The sequence below is a fragment of the Schistocerca cancellata genome, chromosome 9 (assembly GCF_023864275.1).
Source record: "Schistocerca cancellata isolate TAMUIC-IGC-003103 chromosome 9, iqSchCanc2.1, whole genome shotgun sequence".
Taxonomy (NCBI): domain Eukaryota; kingdom Metazoa; phylum Arthropoda; class Insecta; order Orthoptera; family Acrididae; genus Schistocerca; species Schistocerca cancellata.
Genome location: NC_064634.1, coordinates 86,989,995 through 87,005,164, shown reverse-complemented (window position 1 = coordinate 87,005,164; position 15,170 = coordinate 86,989,995). Strand labels below are relative to the sequence as shown.

General features: G+C 46.2%; 1 protein-coding gene across 1 annotated transcript in view; it reads right to left on the bottom strand.

Moving 5' to 3' along the window:
- The window catches only part of LOC126101201 (somatomedin-B and thrombospondin type-1 domain-containing protein-like), a 370,695-nt gene that overhangs the window by 234,953 nt on the left and 120,572 nt on the right, over positions 1-15,170 (bottom strand). Inside the window, exon 2 of the mRNA XM_049911896.1 lies at positions 9,968-10,082. Within this exon, the coding sequence (XP_049767853.1) occupies positions 9,968-10,082 (115 nt within the window). The remainder of the gene's footprint in view (positions 1-9,967; positions 10,083-15,170) is intronic.

Below are 15,170 nucleotides of genomic sequence, written 5' to 3'. Positions count from 1 at the left end.
TCATTGTAGACCGAAATCGGTAGTCTGATGACAAAAAATTTGTGACCATAGACGTAAAGAAAATTTATTCTATATTCGGGTCGCTGTTCAATTCGCGACTATATAGCGGCTTGTGATAGGTCTTTATGACGGACTGATCTCACATCCAGCTACTTATCCCATGAGGCCCAGAAAGAGTAAAATGCTTCTTTGGCATTAAATAGTTTCGCATCCAAGACTGTTCCTATTGTGAAATAATTCTAAACTGGTTGCTGTAGCACCCTGCCACAATGGCCAGGAGAAGTCTTGAGGCAGATTCCTTTTGGCGTCCAGATCCCCGACAGACGACGAATCGACCCGCCAGCTGCAGCTATGAGTACGAGAGTGCAGCCTCCGCCTGCAATGAGTCTCCTTCAGGGACTGGGTGCCACAGCGCAGCAGAGCCACCGTCAGCGCCTGTCGTTGCAGGACTGCTGCGAAGGGGTGTCATTCCTTGTATGACGGTCTGCACTCGCCTCCGTGGCAAATCAGTGCTTGTCCTGAGTCGCCGAGAGGACTCCATTGGCCTCCGTAGTGAATGAGTGTCCTGAGCTGAGCAAGCGTTCCACAGAGGAACGCCGTCCCAGGAGAAGCAGGGGAACGCAGCTGACGTCAAGGACGCTGGTTACTGCAGGGCCGCCGGCCACCACTCGGCCTGAGATCAGCAGCGCAGGCTGCCTACGCGAGCACCTCCCCACCAGCTACGTGAGCCGCCGCTGCCAGGGTCGCCGGAGTGGGACGTGTCTGCCTCGCATCACTCACGACGTGATATCTACTTCTAGCTGAATAAAACATTTCTCCCGTTTAGCAGTGCGTCTCTGGGCCCATCGAGCCGAACGTCGTCTGCACCGTACAATATGCACTCGAGAGCCAAAACATTATGATCACCTACTTAATAGTTTGTTTTTCCGTCTTTGGAACGAAATACATGACTGATTTTGCATATCACGGTACCGACAGTTTGCTGGCAGGTTTGTTGATGTATGTGTCATTATATGTCTACACACAGGTCGTGTAATTCGAGTAAATAACGGGACGTTGATTTGCGTACATTGTGATGGCGCCCGATACCGACCCAGATGGGATCCATAGGATTTACATTGGACGAATTTGGTCGCCGAGACATCAACATGAATTCACTATAATGCTTCAGAAACCACTGTTCTGATTTAGAGACAAGGTCAGTTATACTGCTTAAAGATGACATCGCCGTCGGGGAAGACATCAAGCACGAAGGGATGTAGGAGGTTCGCAGCTGTCAGCGTGTCTTTTGATTACTGCCGGCCGGTGTGGCCAAGCGGTTAAAGGCGCTACAGTCTGGAACCGCGTGACCGCTACGGTCGCTGGTTCGAATCCTGCCTCGGGCATGGATGCGTGTGATGTCCTTAGGTTAGTTAGGTTTAAGTAGTTCTAAGTTCTAGGGGACTGATGACCTTAGAAGTTAAGTCCCATAATGCTCAGAGCCATTTGAACCACATTTTTGATTACTACCAGACGTCCCATTCACGAGCAGGGGAATGTCTCCCATTACGTAATACTGCTCCCACCAGCCTGCGTCCGTAGCACTCTGCGCGTTTCGAGACGTCGTTCCCCTCGATGACGGCGTTTTTGGAGACGATCATCGACCTAGTGTAGCAAAAATGCCATTCACCTGAAGAGCCGACACGTTTCCACTGATCGACGGTCAAATCCCAATGGTTTCGTGCTCACTTCAATCGTAAATGACGACGTACACTCCGGGAAATGGAAAAAAGAACACATTGACACCGGTGTGTCAGACCCACCATACTTGCTCCGGACACTGCGAGAGGGCTGTACAAGCAATGATCACACGCACGGCACAGCGGACACACCAGGAACCGCGGTGTTGGCCGTCGAATGGCGCTAGCTGCGCAGCATTTGTGCACCGCCGCCGTCAGTGTCAGCCAGTTTGCCGAGGCATACGGAGCTCCATCGCAGTCTTTAACACTGGTAGCATGCCGCGACAGCGTGGACGTGAACCGTATGTGCAGTTGACGGACTTTGAGCGAGGTCGTATAGTCGGCATGCGGGATGCCGGGTGGACGTACCGCCGAATTGCTCAACACGTGGGGCGTGAGGTCTCCACAGTACATCGATGTTGTCGCCAGTGGTCGGCGGAAGGTGCACGTGCCCGTCGACCTGGGACCGGACCGCAGCGACGCACGGATGCCCGCCAAGACCGTAGGATCCTACGCAGTGCCGTAGGGGACCGCACTTCCCAGCAAATTAGGGACACTGTTGCTCCTGGGGTATCGGCGAGGACCATTCGCAACCGTCTCCATGAAGCTGGGCTACGGTCCCGCACACCGTTAGGCCGTCTTCCGCTCACGCACCAACATCGTGCAGCTCGCCTCCAGTGGTGTCGCGACAGGCGTGAATGGAGGGACGAATGGAGACGTGTCGTCTTCAGCGATGAGAGTCGCTTCTGCCTTGGTGCCAATGATGGTCGTATGCGTGTTTGGCGCCGTGCAGGTGAGCGCCACAATCAGGACTGCATACGACCGAGGCACACAGGGCCAACACCCGGCATCATGGTGTGGGGGGCGATCTCCTACACTGGCCGTACACCACTGGTGATCGTCGAGGGGACATTGAATAGTGCACGGTACATCCAAACCGTCATCGAACCCATCGTTCTACCATTCTTAGACCGGCAAGGGAACTTGCTGTTCCAACAGGACAATGCACGTCCGCATGTATCCCGTGCCACCCAACGTGCTCTAGAAGGTGTAAGTCAACCACCCTGGCCAGCAAGATCTCCGGATCTGTCCCCCATTGAGCATGTTTGGGACTGGATGAAGCGTCGTCTCACGCGGTCTGCACGTCCAGCACGAACGATGGTCCAACTGAGGCGCCAGGTGGAAATGGCATGGCAAGCCGTTCCACAGGACTACATCCAGCATCTCTACGATCGTCTCCATGGGAGAATAGCAGCCTGCATTGCTGCGAAAGGTGGATATACACTGTACTAGTGCCGACATTGTGCATGCTCTGTTGCCTGTGTCTATGTGCCTGTGGTTCTGTCAGTGTGATCATATGATGTATCTGACCCCAGGAATGTGTCAATAAAGTTTCCCCTTCCTGGGACAATGAATTCACGGTGTTCTTATTTCAATTTCTAGGAGTGTAGTTTCGTCAAAATGTGAGCCACTAGGGTTGGGATGCTGTGAAGCTCCCTGTTTAACAATGTACAATGAACGGCGTGCTGCGAAACACTTGCGCGTGTAGCAACACTGTGCTCCTTAGGCAGAGATCCTACAGATCGTCATCTGTATTACTTTACAGACCACACAAGCCTCCGAACCCCAAGGTTCTGTGAAGAGCCGTGGACGTCCAACCAATTAGCGTCTAGTGACAGTTTCTCTGTTTTTCTGTCTCTTTCCGTAGATGCTCGAGACAGTAGCTCGTGAACATTCGACCAACTTCGCCCTTTTCGAGATACTCGTTCATTGGCTCTGCGTATTAATTAGCTGCTCTTTGTGAAAGTCGGCTATCTCAATGGACTTCCCCATTTGCTGCCCGTGGCTTCGCTAGTGTGACCCCCGTCCGTGTGTGCTCTGCTTTCACACTTTTGTTACCGCGTACGTCCCCGCAACACCACCAGGCGGCATCCGACGTAGCAGTGGGCAGCAGTCATAATGTTATGGCTGATCAGTGTAAATCACAACTGAACAGGACATGAAGTACGAGATATGTAGGAAAAGTAATGAGGCTGAAAATACTGCGAGCGATCGGGGAACGCTGTGTTGTTCTACTTGTCTAGACCGCTGTGTACATCCCTTGCAGATGCTCCGTCTGAGTTTCAATTCCGAACATCCATCACCGATTTTCGTAAACGCCATCTGTGCAGTTGCATTTTTGTTGTATATTACGAAAATGGAATAATGGAATTTAGAGCAACATTATGCAACCAAGTTTTGTGTTAAACTCGGAGAATCCGCGAGTGTCACCTTTTTAAAGTTAAAAAGGCCTTTGGAATACATTCGTTATGAAGAGCACAATTTTCACTGACACAAATCCTTGAGTGAAGTGAACCTCGCTCAGCTAGACCAACTTCAAAAACCGACGAGGATGTCGAACTGGTGCATGCCCTTCTGAGATCAGACCGACATTTAACTATAAGAATGATGGGTGACCTGTTAAACTGAAACAGTCTCATCTTACATCAAACTTTGACCGAATATTTCCACATTTGAAAGGTCTGTGCCAAAATGGTGGCGAAAACCCTTACAGCTGAAGTGAGGGACAATCGAAGAAACGTGTCCGTCTATCTTCATGACAGGATTGCCGATGACCACGAATGGTTCAGTCGTGTTATCACAGGTGATGATGAGTCCTAGGTTTCTGAGTACAATCCCGAGACATGGCAGCAAAGATAGGAGTCGTACGCTGAGACATTTCCTAGACCGGAAAAATTTCGAAGCAACAAAACAAAGAAACACCGATTTGGTTTTTTGGCAGGAGGACTATCGTACATAAGGTATTTATGCATTCTGGCCATACTGTCAACCAAGTGTTTTACAAAGATGTTCATGAAAGGCTCGGGAAAAGGATTAATCAAGTGCGACCGGATATTACAGACAAGTGGATGCTGCAACTTGACAACGCCCAATGTCGCACGGCCACTTCCATTCAGAAATTTTTGACCTCAAAACACATTCCTATTGTTCCACAGCTCTATTCGCCTAATTTGAGACCTTGTGACTTTTTCTTTTTCCAGCAATTGAATAATGTCATAAGGACGTCATTTTAGGACTCTGGAGAACATACAAAAGAATGATCGAAGCAGAAGAAATTATTTAAATTTGTGCTGCGGCCAGAACTCGAACCCGGGTCTTCTTACTTGCTAGGTAGAAATGCTAACCATCACACGACCACAGCACGATGGTCCAACACTGCTGCACGGACTACTCAAGTTGAGTGCCCTCCCCAACAAAAACTTAAATTCGTATCTTCTGCTTATTTTCCTTTACATTGTCACTACTGCCAGGGCTCTCCGACACTGGAATAACACCCTGACGTTGGATGTAATGGGAAAGTCCTGTACCATAGGTGATCTTATAGATCTTACAATTAAATGTTTCCCTGAGACATTTAAGTCTCTTCAAAAGAGTGTCACCGACATGTTAAAGGCCATATCACTTGAAGATTTTCAGCGGTGCTACCAGGACTGGGAACAGGCCCGCTGGCTAGCCGCGCGGTCTAACGCGCTGCTTCCCGAGCGGGAAGGCGTGCCGGTCCCTGGCACGAATCAGCCTGGCGGATTAGTGTCAAGGTCCGGTGTGATGGCCAGCATGTGGATGGTTTTGCGGGCGGTTTTCCATTTACCTCGGCGAATGCTGGCTGGTTCCCCTTATTCCCCCTCAGATACATTGCGTCAGCGACTGCTGCCAAACACCGTTTCCACGTACACGTACGCCATAATTATTCTACCACGCAAATATTAGGGTTACACTCTTGTGATATGAGACATTCCCAGGGGGCCACTGGGGGCCGAACGGCACAGTAACCCTGGGTTTGGTGTGGCGCAGCGATGGGCTGGGTGGCCTGTTGTGGGGTTGTGAACCACTGAGGGCTACGGCGGGACGAAGCCTCTCCGTCGTTTCTAGGTCCCCGGTGTAATACATACAAACGAGACTGGGAACAACAATTCCGCCAGTGTACAGCTAGCGAAGGAAACTACTTTGAAGTTGAAAATAAGCTGTTTGAAAAAAAAACTGGTCAATAAAAATGAGTCACACTACTTTCCTTACACACCTCGTATTTGCATACATTCTGCACATGAGCAGTGCAGCCCAAGCTGTGATTGTGGAGCACGGCGCCAGACTATCCGACACATTGTTGATAAGTGTAAACTGATAGCGTACCGGGGTGATCGGAACGACTTTCTTATGGCTGCACCATCACGCCTTAACTAGATGAGAAGACTGGATGGTTATGATTGGATTTCCCCTATTTAAGACTTTATAAGACGGAAACTAATTACCATACGAGGACAAAACTTGCTAGCATCAATGTCAAGGACATGTGGAAGAGAAATAATGCAGAATCAAATGGTTCAAATGGCTCTGAGCACTGTGGGACTCAACTGCTGAGGTCATTAGTCCCCTAGAACTTAGAACTAGTTAAACCTAACTAACCTAAGGACATCACAAACATCCATGCCGGAGGCAGGATTCGAACCTGCGACCGTAGCGGTCTTGCGGTTCCAGACTGCAGCGCCTTTAACCGCACGGCCACTGCGGCCGGCATGCAGAATCAATTCAACTGAAATACGGTGCATCATACCATTAGCATATCAGTACCATTACTGCTAAAAAAGGGCCTCAATATGGCGCCCGTCAGTGTCCAGAAGGGTCTGAAGGCACAGGGTTGCATTCTGCAAAGCAGAACGAAGGTTTCCATAGGTATGATGGCTACCTCTCTTGATATGCTACGCTTCAGATCAGAACACGTGTGAATGCTCACCCAGTAAACCCTGTCCTTCAGGTAACCCCAGACCAGAAATGGCAGGGATTGAGCTCAGGTCATCGTGCTGGTCAAGTATTTGGAAACTATCGGCTGATAATTAGGTCGTTTACAAATGCGTTTCGGAGAAGTAGGTGAGCTTCACGAGCGATGTGCGGTGGGGCCCCATCTTGCATGAAAACTCTCTCTTGTAGGGAGGGTATGACGTGCTGGCGAGGCACATTGCAGTAACACTGCACGTCTTTGGCCCTTGGGCGCCAACCTGTTCAAAAAAGAATGGGCCATTGATGAACGTAACCGTGAAGCCACACCACGCGATGACACGTTCACCATACAGAGGAAGTTCTTGCACAGTGATTGGAGACGAAGATCCCCACACCTTCCGTACAGTGGACCACGGGAAGATCAACTGTCGTGACACAGCACGCGCACTGCCTGACAATCGGGAAGTGCCCGCAGCGTTATCTGCCATAGCAATAGCGATTCCAGCAACCACGTGTGGTGCATCGGTCGTCGGCCTCTTCCCGCAGCGACACCCAGTTCTCCAATTAATTCGAATTTCATCATCAAGCTCCGCATAGCAGATGGAGAAAGAGCCGGCAATATTCTAAAAGCCAGCTGCAGCATTACTGTTGTTTTGATAACAGAGCTTCACCAATAATGCCCTGCTCCTTTTATCGAAGCTCATGCTGACACGTGAACAAGTGCACTGCGATGGCCAGATGTGTGAGACTATGAATCACGATGACTGATCAAGAAGCTAGTAGCTATAGAACTAGACGGCGGCGCTATGAGGCATTGAAATCGTGCACCGCATACTCTGGACATTAATGCTACCTAGTTTAGTATTCGTACGGTAAATGATAATTAATTGAAACCATCAGCTGCGTACAGGTGTTGTTGACATACCTCGATGGGGACAGCTGAAAATGTGTGCCCCGACCGGGACTCGAACCCGGGATCTCCTGCTTACATTAGATTAGATTAGATTAGATTACATTACATTACATTAATACTAGTTCCATGGATCATGAATACGATATTTCGTAATGATGTGGAACGAGTCAAATTTTCCAATACATGACATAATTAAGTTAATTTAACAACATACTTAAGTTAATATAACAACTTTTTCATTTTTTGTGTTTTTTTATTTTTTTTAATTTTATTTTTTTAAATTTATATCTAAAAATTCCTCTATGGAGTAGAAGGAGTTGTCATCCAGAAATTCTTTTAATTTCTTCTTAAATGCTTGGTGGTTATCTGTCAGACTTTTGATACTATTTGGTAAGTGACCAAAGACTTTAGTGCCAGTATAATTCACCCCTTTCCGTGCAAAAGTTAGATTTAATCTTGAATAGTGAAGATCATCCTTTCTCCTAGTATTGTAGTTATGCACACTGCTATTACTTTTGAATTGGGTTTGGTTGTTAATAACAAATTGCATAAGAGAGTATATATACTGAGAAGCTACTGTGAATATCCCTAGATCCTTAAATAAATGTCTGCAGGATGATCTTGGGTGGACTCCAGCTATTATTCTGATTACACGCTTTTGTGCAATAAATACTTTATTCCTCAGTGATGAATTACCCCAAAATATGATGCCATATGAAAGCAACGAGTGAAAATAGGCGTAGTAAGCTAATTTACTAAGATGTTTATCACCAAAATTTGCAATGACTTTTATTGCATAAGTAGCTGAACTCAAACGTTTCAGCAGATCATCAATGTGTTTCTTCCAATTTAATCTCTCATCAATGGACACACCTAAAAATTTGGAATATTCTACCTTAGCTATATGCTTCTGATTAAGGTCTATATTTATTAATGGCGTCATACCATTCACTGTACGGAACTGTATGTACTGTGTCTTATCAAAATTCAGTGAGAGTCCGTTTACAAGGAACCACTTAGTAATTTTCTGAAAGACAGTATTGACAATTTCGTCAGTTAATTCTTGTTTGTCAGGTGTGATTACTATACTTGTATCATCAGCAAAGAGAACTAACTTTGCCTCTTCATGAATATAAAATGGCAAGTCATTAATATATATTAAGAACAACAAAGGACCCAAGACTGACCCTTGTGGAACCCCATTCTTGATAGTTCCCCAGTTTGAGGAATGTGCTGATCTTTGCATATTATGAGAACTACTTATTTCAACTTTCTGCACTCTTCCAGTTAGGTACGAATTAAACCATTTGTGTACTGTCCCACTCATGCCACAATACTTGAGCTTGTCTAGCAGAATTTCATGATTTACACAATCAAAAGCCTTTGAGAGATCACAAAAAATCCCAATGGATGGTGTTCGGTTATTCAGATAATTCAAAATTTGATTGGTGAAAGCATATATGGCATTTTCTGTTGAAAATCTGAGCCACCGAGAACAGAGATGAATAGCGCGACTGCAAGGACTTCTCCCTTGCACGCTTCCCGAGAGACCCAAATTCCCAACTGTCCACAATCTACATACGTTATGTATCTAATAGATATTTGCCCATCCACTCATTACTCGCGCACACTAAGGTGACGAGTCCCGTAAGAGTTCGGGCAAACTGTGCGCATTCGCACAGACCAAGGTCAATGGCTGGGTAGCCCTTAACTATATACATGAAGATAGTAACTGTTCTGGAAAGAATAGATACCATTGATTACCATGCAGCTTCTCTAGCATAAATGATAATTATTTGAAACCCTCAGCTGCCGACAGGTGTTGTTGATATACCTCGATGGGGACAGCTGAAAATGTGTACAACACTAACTGTCGGCAGCTGAGGGTTTCTATTACCGACAGGTGTTGTTGACATACGTCGATGGGGACGGCTGAAAATGTGTACAACAACACCTGTCGGCAGCTGAGGGTTTCTATTAATTATCATTTATTCTAGAGAAGCTGCACGGTCATCAATGGCATCTGTTCTTTCGAGAACAGTTACTATTTTCGTATATTCTCGTAGGATAGTTAGTTTCCGCGTTGTAACGTGTTAGATAGGGAAAGTCTTACTGTAACCACCCGGTATAACACTTGTTTCTTCGATGTCTTTGTGGCATTTTTCCTTCTATTTTTTTTAATTCATTTCATATGTAGAGCTATAAATAAATCCTCTAGATACCGTATGCTACATTTAATGAAACTCACATGTTCCTCGCACTAAGGAGGAACAAAAAATTTATGATGAAAGAAATGATAGCTGCGGTGGATAGTTATTGCTAGAACTGACATATTACGCGTGTCAGTGCCGCAGGTCCTAAACTACGCATTTATGGCCCGACAGTGTAAACCTTCCTTCTCGATTTCTCTAATGAACAATTCGATTTCCAAGTGCGGCCCGTCTTATTTGGCGAACGATTCTGTGCTAAGCCAGTCGCAAAAGGCTTGCGCATGGCGACGAGCGACGGGGTGCAGTCTAAAGGGAGAATCAGCTGGCAAGTAGACGGGTAGGCCGGTACTCACTCGTTGTTCTCGTGCGGCTGCTTGGGGTAGCGGAGCCGCAGGTTCCGCCGGATGTCGGTCGTCTCGTTGGCTCGCCGGCTGTTACCCAGCTTGGCGGGCAGCAGCATCGCCGTCTCTGCAACGATAAACAAAACACGATGAGTTACGCGCTGTACGACGTTAAAAAAACTTACAATCAGAAAAAACGCCTCTGAATTTTCTCTCGTTCAAAAGTAAGATATGATAAGCCGTATTAATCATAGTCTGACTTTTGCAGCAAGACTTGCATTTTGGCCGGCCGGAGTGGCCGTGCGGTTCTGGGCGCTACAGTCTGGAGCCGAGCGACCGCAACGGTCGCAGGTTCGAATCCTGGCTCGGGCATGGATGTGTGTGATGTTCTTAGGTTAGTTAGGTTTAATTAGTTCTAAGTTCTAGGCGACTGATGACCTTAGAAGTTAAGTCGCATAGTGCTCTGAGCCATTTGAACCATTTGAACTTGCATTTTACTATCCAATCCTTTCCATTAAGAAGCTTTTGCATTGGGTCGAGTCTCATTCATTGCAACAGAGAGAGTCACTGAGTTGAGTGAATACAAAAGAGATGTACCTTAAGCGTTACACGATTTTAAGATTTATCTAACTTCTATGTTAATGAACATTGTAAACATTGAATCAAACAACATGTTTACGTTGCCATTCACTGTTTATTTACCTCCTCGATGCATTTCGAAGGTTTAAACCTCCATCAGGTGAATTTACATTTGAAACTTCCTGGCAGATCACAACTGTATGCCGGACGGAGACTCGAACTCGCGACCTTTGCCTTTCGCGGGCAAGTCCTCTACCAACTGAGCTACCCAAGCACGACTCACGCCCCGTCCTCACAGCCTTACTTCTGCCAGTACCTCGTCTCCTACCTTCCAAACTTTACAGAAACTCTCATGCGAAACTTGCAGAACTTGCACTCCTGAAAGAAAGGCTATTGCACTTTCCCGCTAAAGACAAACGTCCCGAGTTCGAGTCTCGGTCTGGCACACAGTCTTAATCTGCCAGGAAGTTCAAAATGGTTCAAATGGCTCTGAGCACTATGGGACTTAACATCTGAGGTCATCAGTTCCCTAGAACTTAGAACTACTTAAACGTAACTAACCTATGGACAGCACACAACACCCAGTCATCACGAGGCAGAGAAAATCCCTGACCCCGCCGGGAATCGAACCCAGGAACCCGGGCGTGGGAAGCGAGAACGCTACCGCACGACCACCAGCTGCGGACAGTGGGAAAGACTTAAAGGAAGAAGGAACATAAGGATTAAGCTGTCAAATTTGTACGAAGTTGTTTTTCCGTCTCCAAAAAGGGAGCGAGTATGATATGGGGTGTGTGACTGCTTTTCTGGACAGCAAATCTAAGTGTTGCGCTCTACCAAATCGATGTTTCGGTAGTTTTGGTACACTACATCAATGACGTAGTAAATGGTAGGATTATGGGTAGTATTGGTAGCATTGGTAGGGACAGAATTATAAATTAATCTCGAAGAGAGAAACTGTTTCTTTGGTTATTTGTTTTTAATATAATTAGAACTGCACTTCATTCAGTGTTAGTCCTTTTGTGCACTTTATATCCTTATCGATTATAAATTGCATTTCTTAAGTAATAAGAATTACTTGATCGTGTGCTTTTATGTAACGAAAGCAGTTTAAAAGAACAAACATAAAAATATAAAAATAAAAAATAAAAATAAAAAAATAAAAAAATATATAATTGCTGTTATTTCGTACTTAATAGAACGTTCTTCATCGTGGTCAATGTTATTACTGACAAATGCAAAAAATTGTTTATCAATAACAGGAACATTATTTATGTACGATCGACAAAGTATTGAAACGATGTTTGATATATATTTTTCTTTATTTTTCTTTTTTTACGAAATCGCGTTTTTTAGCGCTGTATGAGAAACCTGCACAGTTCTCTTCATTTTTACTGCAACATCCTTCTATTTCACGCAACAAATCAAAAATTTTCGAATAAAACCTCAAGTAAAAGTTGACAATTTCAGTATGGCTGCGAACGCTGTTTACTTTTAAGCAACTGTGAGGAGGATAACTGTGTAGAACAAAAATGTTCGCTGCCGAGGTGGCCGAGCGGTTCTAGTCGCTACAGTCTGGAACCGCGCGACCGCTACGGTCGCAGGTTAGAATCCTGCCTCGGGCATGGATGTGTGTGACGTCCTTAGGTTAGTTAGGTTTAAGTAGTTCTAAGTTCCAGGGGACTGATGACGTCAGAATTTAAATCCCATAGTGCTCAGAGCCATTTGAACCAAAAATGTTCCGTACGTTACCCGGAACTTTATACGGGGTGGATAAAAATTGTGTCACGAAATTTTAACCCTGGATAGCTGATGCTAGTAGGAACCAAAATTAATAATGTTGTGTAGGTCTACAACGCACTCCGATTGGCTGTGGGAATGCCCTGTTGCCGGACGGTCTGGACAACGCATGACCGCAAATGCTTTGCCTAGCGGAGATATCGCTGTTCTTCAAACCAATACTGGGCCGCCTTGCTTACTAAATCGCAGGTGACGTGTGTGTGCTCTGAAGCGAATCTTACACGTGAATGCCTCTGGCGTCAGGCAGAGACAAACAGCAAGACCTATTCGTATCACGTAGGGGCCGTTACGCGCAAGGGACTTTTGTATGTGTGACCCGACAGCCAGAGCGCTGCCCATCAACAGACGAAAGGTGCGTTGTCGACCTACACAACACTAGTAATTTTGGTTCCTACTGGCTCCAGCTATTCAAGGTTAAGGTTTCGTGACACAATTTTTCTCCACCCTGAATATTCCCAATCAGTCTGTAAATGGTTCACCGCTTCTGGTTTTTATGGGAATCTTGTAAGACACTGAACGCATAGGCCTACGTAAAGAAAGCGATCGTTCTGAGGTAATTTCCGATAGGTATGCAACACACAAAATTATTTTCAGTCGTCAGTCTTTTGACGAAGTTGATGCGGCCCATCACGAATTCCTCTCTCGTGCCAACCGTTTCATCTCAGAGTAGCACTTGCAACCTTCATCCTTAATTATTTGCTGGATGTATTCCAGTCACTGTCTTCTTTTACAGTTTTTATCCTCCAGTACCCTGGAAGTTATTCGCTGATATCTTAACAGATATCCTAGCATCCTGTACTGTATTCCTATCCTTGCGTATTCTGCGGATTACGTCTTCATTCCTTACCTTATCAGTCTATCTAATTGTCAACATTCTTCTGTGCACCATATCTCAAATGCTTCTATTCTTTCTTGCTTTTCACACATTCCCGGTCTCACTACCATATATTGCTGTGATGTAAAAGTACATTCCCAGAAATTTGTTCCTCAAATTGAGTCCTGTGTTTGATACTGGTAGACTTCTCTTGGCGAGGAATGCCCTCTTTGGTAGGGCTAGTATGCATTTTATGTCCTCCTTGCTCCGTCCGTCATCGGTTGTTTTGCTGCTTAGATAATAGAATTCCTTAACTTCTTCTACTTCCTGATCACCGATTCTGATGTCAGGTTTCTCGCTTTTCCCATTCTGCTACTTATCATTACTTTCGGCTTCCTTCGATTTACTCTCAATCCATATTCTGTACTTATTGAACTGTTCATTCCATTCAGCAGATTTGGTAATTCTTCTTCACCTTCACTGAGCATAGCAGTGTCATCAGTGAATCTTAACACTGGTATCATTTCACTTTGAATTTTAATCCTACTCTTGAACCTTTCTTTTATTGCCATCATTGCTTCTTCGATGTACAGATTGAAAAGTAGGGGCTACTGACCACATCCCTGTCTTGCATTCCTTTTGATCCGAGCACGTCGTTCTCGGTCGTTATTGTTCCCTCTTGGTTCATGTACATATTGTACATTACTCGTTTTCCTACAGCTTACCCCTATTTTTCTCATAATTTCGCAAAGTCCAACGCTTTTTGCATGTCGACAAATCCTATGAACGTGTCTGGATTTTTCTTTAGTCTTGCCTCCATCGTCAACCGCAGCGTCAGAATTGCCTCTCTGGTGACTTTAGCTATCCTAAAGCGAAGTGATCGTCAGGTAACGTACAGTTAACACGGGTACGACCTTAAGCGACCGAAACTACTGTAGTATTCGTTTGCTTGCGATAATCTACGGAAACCTATGGCAGTTTTTCAACTCTGCTTGTGAGGAAAACGGTAAATTATCATTATCAGTCGGTGGCGTAGAATCCGATGCGCAATCTGATACAAGTGTTTGGTAGTGGTCGAGGAGGAGGGCATTAGTGTTTAATGTCCCGTCGGCAACGAGGTTATTAGAGACGGAGCGAAGGCTCGGTTTAGAAAGGATGGGGAAGGAAATCGGCCGTGCCCTGACAAAGCAACCATTCCGGCATTTACCTAAAGCGATTTAGGGAAATCACGGAAAACCTAAATCTGGTTGGCCGGAATGTGAGTGCAGTGTGCTAACCACTGTGCCATTTCGCTCGGTTTGGTAGTGATGTGTTAATGCGTAACAGTAGCGTTTGCTCGTGCAGGTGCTGGGAGAAATTGCGCAGTACTCCCAGGTCGCAGTCTGCTTTATTGATATGAGCTCTCGAAAACAGATAGGCTGTTATCCCTTGTGGTCGCGGTGTCAATTCGCCTGAAGGCGCGGGCGTTCCGACCGCTTTGTGTGGACTCTGCGTGGGATGCAGGGTACGGCAGAGTGTGTGTGGACGCACTGCCGGCGCCCTCAGGGGCCGCCACCAGCCGGCGGCCATAACGGCTGGAGCGGCACAGAAAACTGACGCCAGCGAAGAGGTTACAGTGATCGGCCGCCAGGGGGTAGGCCCCGCAGCTCTGTGGCATAGCACTCATTGTATAACAGCAGCTGACAGCGCGAAGAGAACGCCTCGCGTTCCAGGCAGACCGTTGTCAAAGTATTCCTAGCGCGGAACTGGATGATGGTTCAACGCCCGTCTCAGTTATTGATAGAACTTTCAATTACTGCGGAAGTTCTGCGTAATGGCCATTAACCCTTCCGGACGCAACCGCGGCGGCCATACAGTCGCGCCGGCCTACGAGCGTACGGACGTCTTTGCCTGTCTGTCATGTGTATCTGCCGCCGTATCGGTAACGATTCCTCCCTTCTGTCACTGAGTGTTGCTGAAACCTGTTACGAACACTTCCTGCATCTGTTTGCGCTCTCAGGAGGTCTTGTATACATTCTATCTAAG